General features: G+C 41.7%; 1 protein-coding gene across 3 annotated transcripts in view; it reads right to left on the bottom strand.

Annotated features, from left to right (window-relative positions):
• Tnni3k (TNNI3 interacting kinase) overlaps window positions 1-22,943 on the bottom strand; it is a 267,980-nt gene that overhangs the window by 180,781 nt on the left and 64,256 nt on the right. For 2 of the 3 annotated variants that reach the window (XM_087620881.1, NM_181769.1), the window contains 6 exon segments: window positions 14,711-14,809; window positions 11,391-11,529; window positions 4,550-4,694; window positions 4,372-4,476; window positions 2,691-2,785; window positions 1,946-2,095 (listed from right to left, as the gene is read on the bottom strand). In XM_087620881.1, coding sequence (XP_087477007.1) covers window positions 1,946-2,095; window positions 2,691-2,785; window positions 4,372-4,476; window positions 4,550-4,694; window positions 11,391-11,529; window positions 14,711-14,809 — 733 coding nt within the window. 3 annotated transcript variants of the gene reach the window in all.

The following is a 22,943-nucleotide window of genomic DNA, read 5'->3' on the forward strand; positions in this document are numbered from 1 at the left end:
AAGCTAAAGGCCATTAGGAAAATTATATGGGAGCCTACTACTGTAGAAGCTTTCTAAATTACCGACATATATAGACGAGATCTAAGTGAAATCACCCAACACACATCTCATACCAACAAGTAAAACCTCAAGTGCCAGAAACTTGTTATAGCATCATGTTGAGCTGTTGGCCAATATCACAGCTTATTGATAAGGCTATGTTATTTTTCATGGCATGGTAAGGCCATATGATTGAAGACAGTACTGACGCATGGCATGCAACTTGGAGGAATCAAGCTATTGCCCAACTAGAAGCTTCATATTTCTGACTGGCACTCATAGTGTTTTAAGGTACTCTACTGAAGGAGTAAGATGATCACCAATTTACCCACCTACAACTATGTGGCCTGCCTGCAAGATATATTGACTCAGTAGTGGGGCAAATGTTATAGGAGCGACCAACCACTTTTTAATCTAAGACCGATTCTGTGACATGGAACCCATCCCTGACACTGCTTAAATGACCAGGAATCTGATGCTAGATGGATTGTGGGCTCAGGGAAACCCTACTACTCTCATTCTGCTAAAGGGACATGGTAATAAAATAGTTTCTGATAACATACTGCTGTACACATGGATCAGTGCCTTTCAGTGCACACCAAAGAAGCTTCTTGATGCAGTAGTTTGAAATCAAGACACACCCACAAACTGGATAATGTACAGAGTGAGAGATTTGAGTACAGAATGGAGTGTTTTTATCAAACTCCTTGCCTCACATCTCTGGGATGTATCCAGTGACAGGGATAGAAAGATTGTAAAACCCAGAAGTGGGGGGTGATTCCAAGGAAACAATGTCTTCCAGACACCAAAGAATTGACATACATGTGAATTCAGAGATTATTAAAGCTCACACAAGACCTGCACAGGTTCAAGCCAGACAGCAGGGTCCTAGAACCTAGAAGAGGAAATGGACATGGGATTCTACCCTTAACCAAGAAGCTATTTTCAACTGATACACAGTAGCAAAGGGAAATACGTTTTCTCCAATTGAGCATCACTGGGTCTATCAACTGCACTCTAAGATAGAACTTGTGCTATTTACTGCCCACCTCTGTGCACGACATAAAATTCTCATGCCTATTAGTAAACCCTTTTAGTGTGTACAAACAGTCCTTTGGCTTCCACCAACCCATCACATTGGAGACTTAGAGATGTTTTGCATGGCTATAAGAAGTCTATCTGATGTTTTCACCAATGTATTTGAAAACATGTCATAGTTTATGACTTTATTTTATTTCATTGCTACAAAAACTTCATGAAACTATTACCATATTGGGATATGGTATTGTGACGACCTAAATCTGTGTTTCTGGGCCACGGTTATTCAATTTAGCTTGGGAATAAACTCTCTCTTATTCCTTTTAAGGTGAGATCTGTGTGTTTTGTGTCATCTCTCCCTTGCTTTATAACACAGAAATCCCTAACAGAGTTTGAACAAATGCTCCACCTTTCAGATACAGACATACATACATAAACACACACATATATTATATATTCATACGTACATAAATTCATACACACATAAATACATATACATACATACATACATACATACATATGTACATACATAGATCACATTTTCTTTAGGGTATAAAAATCAACAATAAACCACTCTGCTATGGTCGCCTAGCTCTGTCTTTTTTCTCCAGAGCCTAGAATTGCAGTAGCCCAGTCCTTTTTCAGCCTTGATGCTGAGAATACATCAGCTCATTTGCAGCCCAAAAGTTGCTTTCCCTAATAATGGCCTGCTGCACTCTTTGATCCAAGTCCCCAGAGCTTTACACACAGTCTACAGAGGAAGTGGGAGGGCTCATGTCATGTAAGCAAAGAAGTTATTGACGCATTAACATAACCTATGCACACGGTTCAATGTGCTGCTGCACAGATGTGATGATTAAAAACATACCTTTCTCGTAAGCCCACATCAAACATGTCTGCTCATCTTTTTCACCACTAGACCTGCTGGGATCACAAGCGACAAGATTCATATCTGCACCATTATCAAGTAGGAACTGAACCAGGCGGATATGGCCGTGGTAGCAAGCAGAGTGCAATCCTGTGATGGAAAAGAACAAAAGGAGGAAAAGCAGAAAGGGTTGCCCCACGAACAGGATGGCTTCCAGAGATATAAAGCCATAATTGATGTGTAATGAAAAATTAATTTTATTTTTGAGAAAATGGGAGATATATTCAGCAATAGAGGCAGCTTTCATATGGACTGCATTTACTCAGTGTGTTTTAATTTTTCATCTCCCTTTCTGCAATAACTATCAAGAACAAATACTGTCTTTACAAAAATAATAATCAAGAGTTCAACCAGTATTTTTCTTGAGCTCCAAACCAAGGGCAAAGAAATGTCATGAACATCAACCTATTGTGATGGAGGGAACACTGGAAGCAAAAATTGTATGCAGGTTTTAACACAACAGGGGGACTGAACAACACTCAATCTGAGTTTTAACATTGCCATTTACCATTTAATTATAAATGATTCTAATTGATAAAAAAATCTCATCCACTGGGAGCTTGCTGCTCTCTCTTGGCTCAACATTGCTTTTGAGAAAGGACAGTCATGGGTAGGCATGATGTTCTCAACACTGCTCTTGAGAAAGGACAGTCATGGGTAGACATAATGTTCTCAGCAGTCTTACCTGTGTGCCCATCTCTTCCTCGGTGGTTAATGTTCACAGCATTCTGATCAAGAAGAAATTTGACCAGGTCAATGTTCTTGCCATAGGTACAAGCACTGCAGAAGCAGAAAGTCAGAAAGAGGTTTCTTATGTGCTGAGTCATGTCTCTGCAGAAGTCCTATGTCCTAGGATTTCACTGTAGACTCTATTTAGAGATAGTGTCTTCTATGACATGGTGGAAACATGACATGGTTATTAGATTAGATCCTAACCCAATATGGTTGATGACTTTACGGGATATGGAATTTGGGACAAAGATGACACAGGCAGAAGCCTGAACACAGGAAAACAGAGAAAAGGTGGTCATCTTCAATCTGAAAAGAATATTTGTAGAGAAGACCAAAATTGTCAGTATATTGTGATATTGTGGAACTGAAAGTGTGAAGCAGTGCATTGCTGCTGTTTAGATTACCCAGGATGTGTTATTATGAGAACCATTAGAAGTGATACAAACTTGATTAATCCAGGACAATCCAGATACTGGTGTGTGATACTAACACACACACAAACACACACACACACACACACAGAGAGAGAGAGAGAGAGAGAGAGAGAGAGAGAGAGAGAGACAGAGAGACAGAGAGTCAATAAGAGACATAGAGAGACACACACTCACAGAGACAGAGACAAGGGCAGAGAGAGAAGGAAGAGGGGGGAAGAGAAAAGGAGCTGAGAGGAGGTAACAGGGCTCTCATGAGTGCTGCTTACCAAGGGCAACAGAATCACACATTAAACATCTGGAGCAAAGAAAGACTTGTATGAAGGTCTTAGTATATTTAGTCAAGTGTTCCCAGTGTTGTCAGCTCACATTTAACCTAGCAGATATGTGTAAGATAGTCAAATGTGTAGTACGGACAGGTCCATAAAACTTTTATCAAATCGAGGTAACAGTCTGAAATTAATCCCCAGGAAAATGACCCAGGGTCTGTCAAGGCTTCTGTGACCAGAGAGTATGTGCATCAGGTTGTCCCTGTTCAGGGAGCACATCCACACACTATCCATGGACCTCCTAGAAAGCTTAGGAGCTGCTGTGGCTCTGGGTTATCAGGAGCCTCTTGCTTCATCCATTGGGTGCATCTTTCCCAGTCCCAGCTGATCCGTGGAGCCCTTTCCTAAGCTCACTGGAAAGATATTTTATGAATTCCAAGAAAAGAGCTACATCCTGGGTATCCCAATACCATCCTAACCGGGCTTTTTGCAGCTGGCACATGGATATCTTGGATAGACACATTTGCATATAAGGTTTAAGAAAGTGAGGGAGAAAGTGTCGAATTTAATGCTGATGAATCCTAGTAATGAGATTCTTGTCAGAGAGGGCATACAGCCCCTCATGGCAGCTTTTCAGAGAGTGAGTAGCAATATGCTTACAGATGTTGATAGGCTTGTTGCCTTGGCAACATCAGTTTGTGTCTCTGTGACTCCAGCCAGAGGAGCAGCATCTGGAGACAGATCTGTTTGCTGTGCTGATGGCAGCACCTGCTTCCACCTTTCCTTTGTGCACTCAGCCAGGCTTCTCTTCTGTCCTACCTGTGTGCTCACTTTCTGACTGCAACATCTGCCACTGTTTGTTATGGCTTTGTAACTTAGGGTGCTGCATGGTGTCAGCCAAGCTCACTGGCTAGTATGCAGAGATATTCTTTACCTGTGAAAAGCTGTCTCGCTGAAGATGTTTTCCTTAGTCAGACTTTCAGTTCCTGTTACCTGGACAATTTCCTTGGCAACTTCAAAATTTCCATTGTAGCATGCCCTGGATGGTAAGAAGATACTTTAATAAGTAAGAGGACATGAGTCGGACATGAGAAATGCTAAGTCATACTCACAGGTGCAAAGGAGTGTCACCATAGATGTTAATGACGTGAGGCTGGACCTCTAAGTCACTCTGGAGCAGGTAGCTCACTATATTGTGGTGTCCAAATCGAGAACAGAAGTGCAGAGGGACGTGGTCTTCATTGTCCTGAGCGTTCACTGCCATCGGTGAGAAAGCGCAGATATGTCATCTGGAATCCCTCCTTTCTCATCCCTCACATGTACACTGTCATGGGCTTTGCCCACGTGCCCAAGATACTCCTGGAAATTGCCAATTACTCTTCATAATAGAGGGGATTAAGTGCAGCCAATTAAAAAAGTTATAATTCTACTCTATTGTCTACTATCTCACCAAGCAGGCTTTTTTTTAGTGCTCATAAATTCTATGGACTACAGCTAATCAAATTTGTCTTGCAGTGGTGTGATTGCACAAGGATACCTGTGGCCTCTTTCCCATAAGTATCCGTTCCAAACTGACCCCCTTTTTCATCTAAAGGATTTTGAGATTTGAAAGACCTTGACTGTTGAGATGGTCAGTGAATACAGGTCTCTGCTGCTAAGCCTGTGGACCTGAGTTCTCTCCCCAGGCCCCACATACTAGAAGGAGAGAACTGACTCTTAAGCATTTTTCTCTGGCCTCCACAACATAAACTACTGTACATGCTGTGCCCACGATGTAAATCTAGGTAATTTTAAATTAAAGGCCCCACCCAGATCACTAAACCCAGTACTGCTGATTCCATGGGTGAAGGTGACAACCAGTGATCTGAAAGTGTAGGGTAGTGAAGCTGCACACTTTAGCTATTTTACACAAATGGAGAAGCATTTCAGATAAGGATGTTCACTCTGTCTTTTTCTTTGACATTTTTATAACTCTCAGGGTATCTGAAGATTCTTTGTAGAACCTGCATATGTGAATCGAGATGACATGCTAACTGAGATTGAAAAGTGTTTTCTAGGACTCCTTAGATGTTAGGGTCTAAGAGACTAGAAAAGGACCATTTGGAAGCTCCAGACAGGAGAAGGTGAGTGTGGAGAGGTTATCTGTGCTGCCCTGGGACAATTCTCAGCATAGGTGCTTGACTCTCTGTACTTCTCCAGATTGGACATCCCCCATCTATGACACCTTTGAGAGGGCTGCACATCAGACTCTGACTAAAGTGGAAATTTCTGGTTTCTTTGGGGACTCAGTCGTGTCATGTGATGTTATTCTGGAAATTGCCTTATTAAAGGATGTTTTGGTTGAATCAGATACATGGACGGATGTTTGCTGAGAACAGACATGTGGTGTTTTTCTGGAAGCCACCTGGAAAAAGGACATGTGAGGTTTTGCTAGAGGGGACGCTTGAGAGAACATGCGATGTTTGGAAAGGATGTAAATAAAACCTGACAGACCGTGGACAACACTATTTGATATTGGTTTGCCTTGCCGCTCATGACTTTGGAGAGAGAAACGCACCAAAGAGTTTCTAGTGGTATTCAGGTAGCTTCTTGCTGCCTCTGTGGAACTCCAGCCAGTTGGCAGAACCTCACAGTCTCTTCTGGGTCGAGCTGTTGCTGCTGATTCATGAATGGTGTTTGCAAGTGGATTGAGCTGCCATTGCTGATCCGTGTGAACAGAACTGCTGATATTCTGACAATGCGGATTGGATTTGCCCCTGAAGAACTATTTCTAAACAGGTCCGCATTTTCTTTTGCCCTATTAGCCTTTCCTTCCCACTACCTCTAGTGGGTGGCTGGCTAGAAGGGAGGTTAAATCATTTAAGTACACGTATTAAAGTAAGTTTGTAGAATATAAGCTACACCTGACTTTGGAGCCCGTGACACAGGAGCACAGAACCTAATCCTGGCAATATGGTCATTAGCGGTGGCAGTAATATTATCCAGCCTCTCCTGGTAGCAATCCCCGCCACAGGATCAGGTCCTGCCTGACTGTTTGCAGAAGCCCAATGTCTGCATGTGTCTGGCATTGCTGGCATCATGTCACTGTGGGACCCCTTTGGGGTTGCGAAAGTGGAGATGGTTCTTTGCTGGTAGAGCTCTGAGCCCGACTCTGCTCTGCTCAGACTCTTGAGCTACCTCACGTCTGCTCTGGTCTCCTTTCAGAAAACACTAGGACAAAAAGTGGTGTGGGGAGCAAAGGGCTTGCATGTTTTAAGTTTTCCTGTCGTAATCTACCACAGAGGGAACTAACGACAGGAACTCAAGTAGAAAATGAGCCAGAAACCATGGCAGGATGGTGCTTGCTGGCTCAGTCCTGGCTCCCGCTCAGCTAGCTCTCTGACAGCCTAGGGCCAATGTCTCAGGGCTGGTGCTACATGTGGTGGGCTGGGTCTTTCCATCAGTCATTAATCAGGATGTTCTTTCACAGTCATGGCCAGAGGACAGTCTGATAAAAGCAACCCCTATGACTGTGGTTCTTTCTACTGAGGTGTGCCTAGGCTGTATCTAGTTTTCAGGGAGCCCTAACCAGGGCACCAACCTTTTAACACAGTCCTTTCGTGCTTTAATCATTATTAATTAGCTGTGGACACTTGGAAAAATCAGACTGCAGTCTCACTTTTTAAATAGTCACTAACTGTACCAGTGTTAGGATACTCATGCTTTATCAGTCATCATGGCTCTAACAGAACCCTTGTTGGGAACAAAGAGAAAACATTCCTGAACCTTATGTTCGTAATGCATTTAGTGTGATATTTTCCGTGCACACACATATAATGACAATCATACTACCTATTTCTTGATTTCTCCCTTGTAAGTTTTGCATTAGAACCAGTAAAATATAAATACATAAAGTTATACCTTCAAAGAACATAAAGTCAGGTAAGACAGGCTTAATAATAACTGAACACCAACCAACTGCTCAATTCTAAGTCTGACGTTCATTCAATATCTGAGGAAGAAAATAAAGCTGTTTTTGCTTTATTATGATTGCTTCTGTCCAGAGTCACTTATTGTTTGATGTGTTTTTACAAGCAGAAGAAATAGAGGGAATGTTGTTAAATGATGAGCAATCTCCAGGGAGAGTTTGGGAAGATCACAGTGATTTGAAAGCTCACGTTGCTTATTCCTACTGGTGACACACCATCATGAAGCAGTGAATGACGATGGATTCGGATGCTAGTTGCTGTTTGTTGACAGCTTCTCTCATTTATTATCCTGTAAGGTCTTAAGCAAACAGACCAACTTCAACTATATCCCCAAAATTCTCCTACAAAGCCTGTGAGCAGTGCCTTAGAAGAACATCCTTCCCCTAGAAGAAAGTCCCAGCTCATTTTGATCTACTTGTCTATAACTATATGATTTTTTTCATGTTCTGTGAGAAGCCAGGTAGAGTCAATAGCATGAGTCTCTCTTGGAGCTCAGGACAATGGGAGTCTCCTCGGAGAGTTTCCAAGTTTCCACTGAAGATTTCAAAGAATAGTGGCACAGCCCTGTGCCAACAAAGGAGTGCCAATTGGCCATCTTCACTTCTCCCAGTATGATTCCTCTTCAGTAGAACCAAGTGAACGTTAAGGTTCCCCTACCTGATGAACTATCCTCTCTGTGTGCTGGAGGCATTCCTCCTTCCACCACACAGTGAAGGGAGATGGCATCAGATACAGGGTCACACAGCAATCCCCAGCAAAGCAAGTAAAACCTTTAACAAATGCAAGTAACTTTAACAAATTTAAATAAAAGTCTTTCAAGGGAATACATGTGCTTCATTATCAGGAAAATATTCCACACTCTCCTCCATTTTAAAAAAGAATGATTGAATGCCAGTGGTTTTTGAAAGATTGTTGGATGGTTGGGTAGATGGAACTGTCTCTTCCTTATTTTTGATAACTGACATTTAAGATAACATGAGACTTTGAGATTAAGTCACCAATGACTGAAAAGTCTATCCAGTGTTAAATAAATCCCACATGCTCATTAAATAAATGTTCAGCCACAAATTTCAATAACAATTTCAATGAAATATGTTTAAAATAAAGCAGCCTTCCTGACTGTGATCTTATAGGCTCATTTTAAATTATTTTTCCTTTTAGTTATGTGTATATTAAACTGCAGTTATGTGTATTTGTGTGTGGGTTGCATGTGTTTCCGTGTATGTGTGCATGTGTGTAGGTGCCATGGATGGAAGGGTGGCAGAATGACAAGTGTTCAAAGTCCTCTGAGGTGGGAGCTGGCAGTCGAGCTCAGGTCTTCTGAGTGGGCAGTACATGCATTTAGTTACTGAGCCTCCTTTCCAGTCCCCATCTTGACATATATTTAGAGAGTTCTGCAGTAGCCTGTGGCATGTTAAAGGGGGCCTTATATGAAAGAACCTCAGTGTTTAACAATGAGCTAGCAAATGTTAATGAATGTCGAATTAGAAAGTTCCCATTTTCACATTTGTTGAAAAGTTTTAAGGACCATCTCAGCATCTTCAACTTCTTGACATGAGGATTTATTTTTTTCTCTCTCTCTTGCCCCAAGAGCTACACTGAAGCAGAGCAGAGACTTGAAACACCTGACTGAATAGGCCAAGTTCCTTAAATGCACTGAACTGAAGAGCCTGCCTTCCGAATCACATTTTGGGCAATTTTGTAACCCAAAAAAATATTCTTATTTGTGGCATTCCATTTCCATGGAAACATACTGTAAATACTAGACTGCAAATTGTACATCTTCTGGGGTCCTTCACTCAATCTTCCTCTTCTGCCCATTTGCCATGAGGAAAGCCTAGAGTTGTGATAAATCATCTTGAGGGGCAGCTGCATTTTGGAAAAGGTGAGGTCGCCAATGGTGGGTCTTGTGCTATCTGTCACTCGGGGCAGGGTTTGCCGTGTTTCTGGCAACCCACTGAAGTGCAAAGCGGGCTTCATATCAAGTGTACTAGAAGGAAATGAGAATACTCAAGAGCTTGGGTCATGCTGGATTATTTTTAATTTTAAATGATCGAGTAGGAAGAATGTAGCACTTGTGTGAGTCAGAAAGAAAATGCTAGAAATTATACTGTGCAGCCAAGGCACACAGGGGAGGATGGGGCTGCACGAATCTCAGTGCCGTTTGCAGAAGAGTCCTTTGATTGTGGAGGTGTGCTGATCATAAGCGGCACCTGTTTGATACTACCAGGCTTTGGAGTTGTGCAGGAGAATAAAAGGCTGGGGATGGGGTAGATAAAGAGATGGAGGAGCAATGTACTTCCTGGTCCCCCAGAAGAGCGAGGTCATTTCATAAATGCGAACATGTTGCTGGGCTTCCCAGAGATGTGCCTAAGCTGAAAGAATGAATGACTACCCAGGACTTAAATGAGGTCCACACCTTGCTTTGTCCTGACAATGCATGGTGTTTGTGACAAGACTATCATTTAGATGCCCAAGTCGTTGTATGATGGCCCATAGACAATGCAAAGGACTTCTTCAACTTCTGCATTAGAAGAGGCTGATTCAATGAACTATAAGTTGTTCCACTTACTGGGGTGTCTATGAGTCACTCGTTGGGCTTCTTTACCAATGGATGCAAGCTTTGATTAGCTTTAGTAAGTGATTACCAATTTGAATCTTGGACCGAAGCTCCATAGGCCTGACAACCGTGTCCTTTTGGGACTATGCATCATTTTTGTTGCAAAGGGCAGCAGCTATCACTGATAGACATTTAATTAGTTCTCTAGGGGGCCAGTGGGAGGCGGCTGGATATGCCTGAGATGATTTTATGGCTAGATGTAGCTCTCAGTGAAACTGTGTCAAAAATAAAAGTCTAGGAGGAAGTCTTCTTCTTTAATGCTACTTTCAAGCAATTTTCAGACATTTATTTAATAATTAAATAAATTAAAAACTAAAATAAAAATGACTAAGTTGAAGACACATAGCCTTTATGCCTATCAAGTTTTAATATGACAGTAGAGCACCAATTGCTGGGAAGGCTGTAGGAAGGGGATGGGGTACATTGCCAGAAGACTGGAAAACATTAGGAATGTCTTGGGAGTACAAACGTCTGGGAATATCTATGTATTTAGACATATTCATACTCTTGGGTCTAGAAATTCCACATCTGTATATGTATCCAAGACAGACCAATGTACCAGCTAACCAAAGGACTTCCATAGCAGCAAAATGGCAGAAATATTGAACTGCAGCCAGGAAAATGATGGAAGCAGAAATGGTGGGATATCTGGAGCCTTCTGTAGTTTGAAAGAGAAGACTCGGGGTTGGGGATTTAGCTCAGTGGTAGAGCGCTTGCCTGGCAACTGCAAGGCCCTGGGTTCAGTCCCCAGCTCTGAAAAGAAAAAAGAAAAAAAAAGAAAGAAAGAGAAGACTCTACTTGCTGCAGTAGTGCGGGTAAGTGGAAAAATTAAACTTGTGAGCAAAATATGGAGATAGAAAATGGCTACCTGAGTAAAAGCACTTCTTGGCAATGCTTGACTTGAGTTCAAATACCCAGCATCCACGTAAAAAGCTGGGTAAGAGTAGCAGTAACCACCCCTCTGTTGGAGACAGAGGTAGGAGGATTGCTGGTGTCTCCCAGCTGCCAGATTTAGGTTCAGAGAAAGACCTCATATCAAGGGACTCTGTCAGAGTAATAGGACAAGACACCAGAGTCCCATATGTAAATTATACCTCCAATGAAGTAAAGGACAGGTGAATAGGAACAAACCAGATTAGTCTATGCACAACTTTCTTCCCAGAGTGCTCAGTGTATGGGAAACTGAGCTGATGTGTATAAAGAAACATTCTCACTTGAGTTCAACCAGTAGACTTATGGAAACGAATTATGATTTGTGAAACACATTAGCACACGTCTGCCGGGGTAGCCAGCTTCGGCCTGTCTCCTACTGAGGAAAAGAAAGACACTGCAAACATGACACAGAGGAGTCAGGTGCAGCCTTACCATCTGCTTTGCTCCCTTCTTCTACCAGGAGTTTCACAATGTTGTAGAAGCCCTTTGCAGAGGCCAGGTGCAGAGGCCTGTCCCCAACTTCACCGCTTACATTGACATCAGCACCAAACTTCAAAAGGACACTGGTTACCTAGAGGAAGCCATCATTGGAATTTATTATGGGGAAAAATAATCAGTGTGTGTCTGGTGGTGCATGCCTACAACATGAGCCACTGAAGGAGCAGGAGGTAGAGTTTGGAGGACCAGGAGTTTAAAGTCATCCTCAAATATAGAGTGAGACCATGGCTAGCCCTGTCTCAACCTCTCCTCAAACCCAAAACACAGTATAGAACTTTTGACTGCTTAAAACACCTAAGCTATCTCTTGGGTTACTCTCACCAAAAATAACAGAAAATTCTAGCCCAGCTGGTGAAAAACAGAAATGAATCGATTATATCATTGAAAAGAAGTTCAACAGTTAAGCAATTTCATTCTGGGACTCCTCCCTAGGGAATGGTACCACCCGCAGTGGCAATTTCACATTTCAATTAACAATTAAGGCAATCTTCCACAGGCAGGGCCACAGGCCAACTTTTTGTAGACTATCCTTCATTGAAACTCCCTTCCCAGCTGATTCTAGAGTGTGTCAAGTTGACACTTAAAAGTAGCCGGGAGAGAGTCACACAGTGACTGGGAGTTAAGATCCAGGAGACAGGATAGGGACAGAACCATACTTTGACCTACTTAGACTCTGAGATCTTGAGATGAACAGTTAACTAACCAACTTCTGATGTTTCAGAGCTAGACTTAGAGCTCAGAACCTCACACTTTCTAGACAAGTGCCTTATTAATGAGATATACATCCCAAACCAATTTTATTAATTGTACCCCAAGTGCCTTTGACATAAAGTAGAAATCGTGGTCAGACTTAACTCACAGGTTGTGGTGAGGACCAGAGGCAGTGATATATTTACTGTGCCAAGCACAATGGCTGACATATAGCAGAATAATACAATACACATTCGATACAAGTTCTTAACCGCGTGTTATCCTAGTGGCAGATGGTGAAAGGGCTTCCTCTTGAGTGTACTAGGTTCAAGCAGGGACAGGGACATTGGGGCCCAGCTCCAATATCTTAGCTATGTCACTGTTATCCAATGAGCCAATGTGTTCAGACCTCAGTTTCTTTATGTTAAAGTGGAAGCAATAATGGCTCTATCTCTTGGAGATGCTGTGAGGGTTTAGTAAGTTAGCACTTGTAAAGTGCTCAGAAAAGTACTTAGCCCTTAATATCTATCTACAGAAATGGCACCACGAACAAGAAATGTATGCATTTTACCCCTCTGTTGGCTAATCTGCACTTACCTCCTGACCATCAGAACCTTGCCACCTAAGCAGATCTGCCCACTCCTAATGTCCCTGTGAGTTTATAACAGATTTAAACTCTCCAGGAACTCGATTGTCTATTAAGTGCTATTATTACATATTTAGGAAATACTGTGCTTGCTATAAGCACCTCATCTTCCACTTAAAATTTAGTGGCTAAGACAAGAAACAGGGTGTGCCAATCTAAATTTGCCACTCTCCTTGTCAGCATATTTTAGCAAATGACAACAGTTTCCATAAATTACTGGTTCGCCGTCTTCACTCAGAAAGTGAGTCCCTTATCATAAAAGGGCCATCCCCATTTTAGCATAATTTGTATAGCTGTGACTATATTTTCATGGAAAGCAAGCAAATTTAGCTCTTCACCAACACGTATAGAGGCTCTTTATCTCTCTGTTGGTTGTGAGGTCAATCAGCAAAGTTGATGACTTTGCAAACAGCATGCACACCGCACCTCCTGCTCCTGCCTAACTCCAGGAAGGATGGCGCGTTCCCATCACCAGACTTTTGGAGCCTGCACATATACTGTGACCAGTGCCTGGCTCACCAGGCACCTGTGTACACTCTGAGTAGCACATCAGTGCACTGCCAAGTTTCATAATCTGTGGGTCCCACTTCACAGAGCCAAAAGAGTGAAAGCATATGCCAGCTCACAGGGATACAAAGATATGGTGACCAGAGCAGCACAGAATATAGGAAGATATAGTTAGATCCTTAGGGAGTACTGTGGCATGACAGCTGTGGAAAGCCAACAAGAAAATAAAGAACACACACAGGAAGGACTGTTTTACACGGTTATGTACTTACTTTTGTGCTTCTGAGTTGTCTTTGGGTCTTTTCGTATTGTTTTCCAAAATAGCTAAGGGGCAGTGTTTGAAATCAGCACAGGTATTGTTTGTCTTTTGCTATGTAGAGATGGAAAATCAATAGACTTTGAAGTTGGAACACATTGTTTTGAATTCTGACTTCACCGTTTAGTTAAATTGCCTTGGCTTCATGGTTCTCTGCATGGGCTCACTGAGAAGTGGGCTTATGGCCTGGCAGAGAGAGCACAGGGCTGCAGACTGGCCAGCCTGGTATACACTCCAGTTCTTCTGTACTCAGCCATCCGACTGACATGCTACCAGCTCTGTTGGGCTTTGAATATAGTGTTGGGAACTGGGGACAAATGACACCTAAATTAGATTTTCTGAACAGCGGTGTTCCCCCATGACTGTAGTTCCCTATTTGCAAGAGTACCAGGACATTCTGATATTCTCAGTCCTTACCCATGTGACTCTGACTTTTTATCCCCATATATTTTGGTCCACAGCAAACTCTCATTTCCTTTCCCTCCATACAGACAGACCCTGGAGAGACATCAGGCCTGATATCAAATCTGAGATTATCTGCTGAAAACTCCAAGCCCAATCACAACCTCAAGTTCCTCTTCAAGGCAAGTCACAGGCTCAGAGCTGGAGACAACTTAACTTTCAGGAATTCTTTCCAGACCCCCAACATCCCCTAGAACAGAAACGAGAAATAACCTTTCTTTAAGAGACCTGTTCCAGAGAGCTGCTGGGAGGGCCTTTGCGATATGTCTTGTGCCTACTCCATTAGCAACTCAGGAGTGCCGTGGACTACACAACACCCAAGCAACTCTATTTCTTTGTAAAGCCATCCCTGGAAAGTCCAAATCATGAATATCTTTCCATAAGGAATGGAGATTAGAGGAACTATATAAGCTACAGATAGCTATAAGCCCGGGAAAGCTTCTTTTGCCAAATTCAGGCTTGTGGATTCTCATTGTTGCAAACCACCAATGCATACTCTGCTGTCTCCTCTCTGCACTAAGACAGTGTCAATGATCGACATAATCACTGCAGTGTTTATATGGATCTGCAAGCTCTTAAGGATGGAACTGATGGGAATATTACATGATATTGAAGCTCCCACTTCATACCTACCTGCTCGTGCCCATAGTAGGCTGCAATGTGCAGTGGGGTGAAGAAGACGGCATCTTGAACATTCACGTTGGCCCCATGTTGCAGCAGCACTTCTGCAGCCTGGATGAGAAAGAGGCACTGTTACAGACCTCTCCGAGGGCAGCCAGTCAGGACCATGAACAGCTCCTGATCTGGATGTCCATTCTGAAACTCTCTCCTTCCACATCCTTCCCCTCTTACCTAGAAAACAAACTCCAGCACTTTCATAACGTTAAAGCTCTTTCTCAGCACTTGTTTGTTTTACTCTCTCTCTCTCTCTCTCTCTCTCTCTCTCTCTCTCTCTCTCTCTCTCTCTCTCTCTCTGCCTCTGTGTGTGTGTGTGTGTGTGCGTGCGCACGTGCCACAAAATGCACATGTAGGTCCAAGGACAACTTTCCCAATGTAGGACCTAGAGATTGAATTTAGGTCATCATGTTTGGCCATAAATACCTTGATTTGCTGAACAACCTTGTAAAACCTGATATATCCTTCCTACCTGGCATGTCTCCAAACCCTCTAATCTATATAATGTAACAATTACCAGTTTCCTTTCTTAGCTTTGTTCTCACATTGCCCTCAGTCCTATCTACAGAAGGTTTAAACCCCAGATAAAGTGCCACTAAGACTAAGGCGTCCTTAGTGTCCTTTTTGTTGCCATCTGCTTGCATGAAACTAGACCTTCTCTGCTTGTTAAGGCAAAGTTTATTTTGCATGTTCTCTTGTGCTATGGTCCATACACATATGTCCTGTGTAGGCTCGTGATTTTAAAGCTGATGCCTAGAATGTGCTACTGTTTGGAGAGGCTTTGTAAACTTATGTGGTAAGGATGAATGAAGGTGATGGGGGCATCACTTTCTGTCTTGCTTTCTTTGTCATGGTTGATGCTGTCATAAACAGGCCTTTCCATAGAGTCTGTCCACCATAAAGTCCTGTCTAATCATGTGGCCCTTTAAAAGTCATAGTCTTAACACTTAGAAAACAAGAGCCCAAATGAACAATAAGTCATAAACCACCCTTCCTTTATGTTTGTACATTTGTTTTGTTCTGCTTTTTGTTTGTTTGTTTGTCTTGCTTTGTTTTGTTGGTTTTGACTATTTTGGTTTCTTCCTTGCTTGCTTGGGTATTTTGTCATGACACAAAAGTACCTAATACATATTATCTTCTCTGTGTTAATAAGAGTGGGTTCTAACTGTTGTCTATGCTTGTAGAGAAGGGAGAAATGAAATGTTTACAAATGTGTGTCTTCCCCATAGGCGAACAAGTAGAGAACAGAATTGGGTTTGTTCATTCCTTCTCCATTTTCTCTGTCTTTACTTGATGCACACAAGTGGCTTACTTGAGTGTTGTGTTCATCTATCTTCTAAGGTCAAGCCTGGTGACTTTCCAGGTCTCTTTCAACAGAGACTGACCTCAGCTATTTCCCCTATGGACAGCGTTGCATTCATTCCTTAAAGTATATTTGGTATCAATGAGGGTTTTTCTAATGTATGAGCTAGGTTTTAGCTGATACACATTTGAGAAAGCTTTCAAAAGTGTATTAGATGGGAAACAGGATCTTGGTCTGGAGAATTCAGATGGCTTGGTTCCTAAGTCCTGCTCTGTTCCAACAAACAAGCTTCTTATGTACATGAACCAGAGATCCTCAGAGCTGTGTGGACCATGGCCATTTCCAGTCACAACCTTAGATTTTAAAATGGAAGTCATTGAGAAATGGAGGAATCAAGAAATGCCTGAGGGTCACAGGTCAGTTTGGTGTCAGGAATGAGATGACTCTGCCTTTTCAAGCCCAAGCCTTACTTGGGGGTCTCTAAGGAGCTTATTCATTCATTTATTCATCATATGAGCTTTGAGGGTAACGTTGTCCTTGGCCACTTTCTGTCTCAGGCTCTGCCTCCTGGTCAGTGGTGACATAGATGACTCCTGTGCCATCCATCACAGTTTATAGGTTCACTGTCAGAATAGAACTAAGTCTGAGAGTCACACTTGAAGGGGAAGAGGCTGATTCTGGAAATCTGGAAATCTGTGCAGGTCCAAAAATATAAGCAGATGCTTCACTTTGTAGATGTTTTCAGAACTGAGCTTTGATGTTTAGATATTTTAAGTTGGTGGTCAGTAGAACCAGTATGGGCATTGACTTTTTGCCTAATAAATGTCAAACTTATAACCTTTACTGGCAGAAGGTTACATGTCAGGCACTAAGCTTTTCAAAGATCTTAGCATCTGATGCATTTTTACCACCAACAGAAACACAAGTACTTATCTCCCATTTTGAAATGAAGAAAATGGAACCTTGGGAGTGACCATGTGACATACTTATGGTCAACTAACCTGTATGAAGGAGAGGCAGAATACAAATCTACATCTGTCTGACTTCAAATTGTACTTCCTTCAGGCTGCCTCTGTGATCAGGATCTCATTAGCACTAAGAAAAGGGGCCAAATGGCTCAACCCAGGTTGGAAGAAGCCACCTGTCTGTAAGGCTCTATAGATTGGCTTGGAAATGAATGTCAGAGTCATTAATATGAGGCGTGTGGTACCTGAGGCTTCCAGTGATTGCAAGTTCAATCTCAGAAACTCTCAAACAAGACTGTTAAACAGGTAGGGAGATGAGGCTTTTAAATTTGCTGTTATTTTAAATATAGAATAAAACAAAGTGGATTCCATGAATTTTTTTGTTGTAAAAGAACTTTCAAATATTAACATTCAGAGCCAATTTCTTTGACATGGTCCCATAATTTACTTTCCTTCTAGAAAGATAAATAGTCAAAAGTAGATTTCCTCCCTACCAAATTTGCACTCACCCAGCCACGGAGAAGGTCGATCTTGGGCCGAGTATCCATTAATTATGAAATACTGGTCTTCTGATAATCTGTCAAAATCTAAGCTTTAATGAAACCACATGGAGTCCTTACTGAACTTTAGGCTTTTAATAGCTTATTTTTAAATTTAAGGAAATACTTAACCATTGAAAGCACTGTCTGTGGGAATCCTAGGTTTTCAGGTATATAAAATTATTCAATGTTACAGTTTCCAGTGTCATTCTAGGCAGACTCTTTCATAGGACTCATGGGAATAAGGAATATTTGGTGTGCAAACATGTCCACCCGTCAGGCTAACACAATATAGATGTTTAAGAAAGCAATTTTACCCACGTTTCCTCTACCCAGAGCAGGAAACCATTTATAAACCTGCTTCCTACTCTTCTTAGTACAAGGAGTCCCATGGTGTACCATATTTACATTCTATCTTCGACTATAGAAGAAATTTGCTGATTTATGACAAATATAGACATGGGGGGGGCCTCAATTTCTAATCAAAGAGAAAAGGGGAAGTTATGCCAGCTATCACGTAGAAGGGGAGTTAATCATACATGGGGGGTTTAAATGTAGACAATGACAACTGCTTGTATATTAAGAATGTTGAACAAGGGGTTTGGGAATTTAGCTCAGCGGTAGAGCGCTTGCCTAGCGAGCGCAAGGCCCTAGGTTTTGTCCCCAGCTCGGAAAAAAAGAAAAAATAACTTTTAAGAATGTTGAACAATACAATTCATACGATGCCTAGTAGACTTTTATTTGAAATCAACCTTCAGCAATAAGTAGAACAAGTGTTTTACTTATGACAGAATTTATCACTGGGCTTTAAAGTATCATGTACTTTATCTCAAAGGAATTTTCCTGGGCTGTCTCGGTGTGGTGTTATATTCTCCCGGATCTGCACTCACTCAGGAGTATGGAACAGAGGAATCACCACAAATTCAAGGCCTTCCTCGCCAACAGGGTCCGACTCTGTCTCATAAAAGTAATTAAAGAGCATATATTCTGCTATCTCAAATTTTTCAGAGAATAGTGTCTTAACTTTTTTTTCTCAGAGTATCGTAATTAAACTTCATACAAAATAGTCAACTAGAAACAAATGTTATCATATGGCTCTGGAACAGTCTGTCTGTAGATACTTCAGTCTGTGAGCTGTATTAGAGTAATTTTGTGTAGTCTACAGAGATATAATTAAAATGTAAAGTGGTAAGCGCGCCTCCAAATAACAGAAAGAGAAGGACCATAAAGTGCCTCTCATTAGGTAGCTAGTTTATTAGCACAGAAATTGGATCAGAACTCTATGTTTTGAGAGGAGAACAATTGTGATGCAAATTATCCTCTGTAGATCAGTTTGTTTTCTGGGGTGGCCCTGCAGAGGCCCTAGCAAGCCCTTTCTTTGGCCTGGGATTAAATGTGCACTTTCACATTCTGCCTCACATTACAGAATCCATTGGGCTACTTAGTTTCTCTTCTGTTTTCTGGTAATCAGGTGGTGGGGGTGAAGCCAGGAAGATATGATAATACAGAGAGGAAGTAGACACTCCACGAAGGAGAAAAAGAACAAGGTAAATTCTTGGTTATAGAAAATGCCAATTAGTCTCAGCCTCAGTGACCAAAACACAATCTGGTTGTCTTACATCTACGAATATTTGAAGTTAGGACTTTCTTGCTTAAGTGATAGTTCATTTCCAGTTACTTCTTTGAAGTTCTCTTCAAACTCAGAACTGTGATTTGCTTGAAATCTGGACAGCTTTGTGGTATATATCTGACCATTACTACTGAGAGGAAGAAAAATCAGGAGCTGGGTCTTTGATGGAAAATCCATATCTGCAAGGCTTTCGGGAGGAAATGTGTTTCAAAGTCTGGGCCTCCTTAGTTCAAACTAATTTCAAACATCATTAAATCAGTTGATTTTGATTCCTTCTTTGTCTAGTTCTAATATTTAGTGACAGGTTTTTTTCACTGCACCTGCAAGTTATCTCTCTCTCTCTCATAAAATTGAGAGTTGCTAACATGTCCTTACCTCTGATTCTATCCTCAGCACACAGAAATCTGGTCTTGGAATTTACCATATTGGGTAGAGTTCCCTGGAAAATTCTGTCAGAGGACTAATTGCCATTTCTGGACAGGAGGCCTTCTGTCCACCAGTGTCTTGCATGGCTTTAGGGTTCCTTGGGATGCATTTAGAGCAGGTTTGACTTCATCATGCTACAGATGTACTTTAGTTGCATCTGGATACTGTTTCTAATGTTCCAACTATCCCCAGGTAGAAGGAGATCAGACACCTGCTGTTATACATCACCTCCTGGAGGTCTTACGTCCCCATAGAACAGCTACGTGCAACCTGCCTTACTTTGTCCTTTAATGTCTCAACCCCTCATGGCTTGAGCAGCAGATTGCTTCTGATAACATCTTTCCATCCACAAGACACCCAGTGTCAAGAATCCTACTTGCCTAAAATCCACCAATGGAATTAGCTTCGAAACCTAGGTGAGTACCATGCTACACCTCACAACAGATTTGACCCACTGTTCACACGTGGTTGAATTACTGTGAAGAAACTGGCCATGGGCAGATAAAAGCTGAGGTGAGAGGCCTGCAGACAAGAGCATGTTTCTTATGAGAAAGTCATAGATCACAAAAAGAAATATTTTATTAAAGGAATATTATCAAGCTTGGAATATAACTCAGTGGTAGAGTGCTTTCCTATTGTACACAAGGCCCTAATTTCACTGGTTAAAGAATAGAAGAGGAGGGAAAGAGGGGGAGAGAGAGGAAAAAAAGAAAATAAGAGGAAAGAAAAAAAGGTCATTCTAAATGTCTGTCTTAGACAGCATTTCTATTGCTGCAACAAAACCCCATGATCAAAGAGCAAGTTGGGGAGGAAAGGTTTTATTGAACTCACCCTCCTACATATTGTTCATAAACCAAGGAAGTCAGGACAGGAACTCAAGCAGGGCAGGAACCTGGAGGCAGGAGCTATTCAGAGGCCATGGAAGGTGCTGCTTACTGGCTTGCTTCTTCTGGTTTGTCCAGCATGTTTTCTTATAGAATTGATGACCACCAGCCCAGAGATGGCCCCACACACAATGGGCCGGCCCCTCCCTCATTAATCACCAATTGAGAAATGCCATCCAGCTGCATCTCATGGAGGCATTACCTCAACTGAGAGTCCTTCTTCCCTGATGACTCTAGCTTGTATCAAGTTGACACACACAGTCAGTACAAAGTTCATAGCCACATCTCTGGACCCCGATAAGGAAAGGGCTAGAAATTAGGGCCACATGAATGGGGAGACCATAGAATGAGCTTGACAATTGCTGGCCTGGAACTGGAGAATAAATTTTAGTGAAAATAATATAATGGATTATATATGGCCTCTGAATAGCTCTGGCCTCCTGCTTCCTGACCTGCTTGAGTTCCTGTCCTGACTTCCTTTGCTGATGAACAGCGATGTGGAGGTGTAAGTTGCATAAACCCTTTCCTCCCCAACTTGCTTTCTGACTGTGGCGCTTTATTGCAGCTGTAGAAGCCCTGACTAAGACAGACATTTATAATATCTAATTCCAACATCTAAATATAGTAAAGAGAAGGGGTGGGAAGCACAGTCAAGAGTGGTAGAGCTGGGGGTGGGGAAGACAAGAAAATATGCCAATAAAGGACAATCGTTCAAGAAGACACCTGTGAGGTGAGATAGCCCAGGTAGACACAGCATAACCTCCATCATGAATTTCCAAAGTAAGAAACAAAACATGTAGTGTTGTCTCTTCTGTTCCAGCTGATTCTCGTTTTCTCGGGGAAGCTCATGTACCCAGAACGGGATGCTGTTGTTGCAAACAACCACACAATAAAGACTTGAGCCTCATTCTCAGGTTTGTAAAGTAATGAACAACAATATGTGTGAGTTAAAGATGCTAACTGTGTCTAATGGGAGACATATGTTAGCAGGAGAGCAGTTTAGATGGAGCCATACAGTTTGTACTTACTAAAAAAACTCCCTTTGGTTGTATTCTCTGTAGATTTTCCTCTTAAAAACAGTCTTCCTTGAGATCTACACATATGTGAACATTCAATCCAAGCTTCTGAAACTGTGGACTTGTCATCTCCACAGGTCACAAAGCTGAATGTGGTGGTCACAAAACCATTGGCACTAGCAAAAGGTTTCTGGACATGCAGAAACCAAAAATAAAGTGAAAAGCAAACAGGTGAATGAACAGAGTTGTGTCAGGGCTCACCTGTGACATACACGTTCCCTGGAGCTTGCCCTCTAAGCATGTATGTTCTTTCCATGTGTGTGACATCACACCTCACAACAGCAATGAACACTGAGGTATTTTCAGATCGAGCTGGAAGCTACTATACGTTGTTCTTTGCAATGTTTTACTACGAATACACCCAGAACCATAATTTTTAACAGCAAATGGGACTTTTAATATTTACCTACCACTTCCAGGACATAAGCATCAAACCATATCTCTTAATCATATCACGTTAGACAAACAAGTGTATTCACTTAATTAGTGTAAAAATTTGTCTTGTCTTCAATTAATGACAAAGTTGTATGTATGTCAAATAATGGTTTTGAAATACATTGATTCATAATATACTATGAATATATGTTTTAGTTATATACGTGTTTTTCTGTTACTGTATGCTCAGGCATGCATTTAAACTTCTTGGGTAAAAACCAGGTCATAAATGAGAATGGTCAGGAAGCCGTGATCTACATTCTATGGAGTTTTCCACTTAGGTCATTGCTGAACATTTCTGTAATAACCTTTGAAACTCTGGTACAGCTCTAATTAAGCCTTTGTCTAGAAATCCCAAGCGGAAAATCGTTTCTCCAGGCTGTCAGAGAAGTATGCTTCTCCTTCTCTGAGCTTTCCTTATCACTCCACAGTAAAATTAAATTTGGCTTTAAGATTAAGAAGGTGATTTCACAAATAATTACTACCAACGAAATCAAAGAAATCACCATTTTTAAGTTGTGAAAATAAAGCTTAAGAGCACAGTTCTCTGTGTATCAGTGTGTTTGCATTTATATGTGTGTATCTGTGTTTGTGTGTATGTTAAGTGAACTTTATTATATATGCTAATATAGTGACAATTTTCACTTCAATGTGATGAGAACCCATGGAGAAACGCAATGACTGGAGACTGAGGTGCCACATAGCTCAGAGCAGTGAGACTGACCCACGTTCAACTCATCTTAGGAGCAGAAGTTATCAAAGCTAAATATTCCTGTGTTATGCTTGAATGGCAGTAAGATTCTCTCCTCTCTGTCTCTCTCTCTGTCTCTCTGTCTCTCTCTCTGTCTCTCTCTTTCTCTCTCTCTTCCCTTTCTCTCATTCTCTCCTCCCCTCTCTCTCTGGAAGCTGGAAGGTAATAAGGGTGAAGGCACA

Source organism: Rattus norvegicus, chromosome 2 (genome assembly GCF_021556685.1).
Source record: "Rattus norvegicus strain SHRSP/BbbUtx chromosome 2, alternate assembly SHRSP_T2T, whole genome shotgun sequence".
Taxonomy (NCBI): Eukaryota; Metazoa; Chordata; class Mammalia; order Rodentia; family Muridae; genus Rattus; species Rattus norvegicus.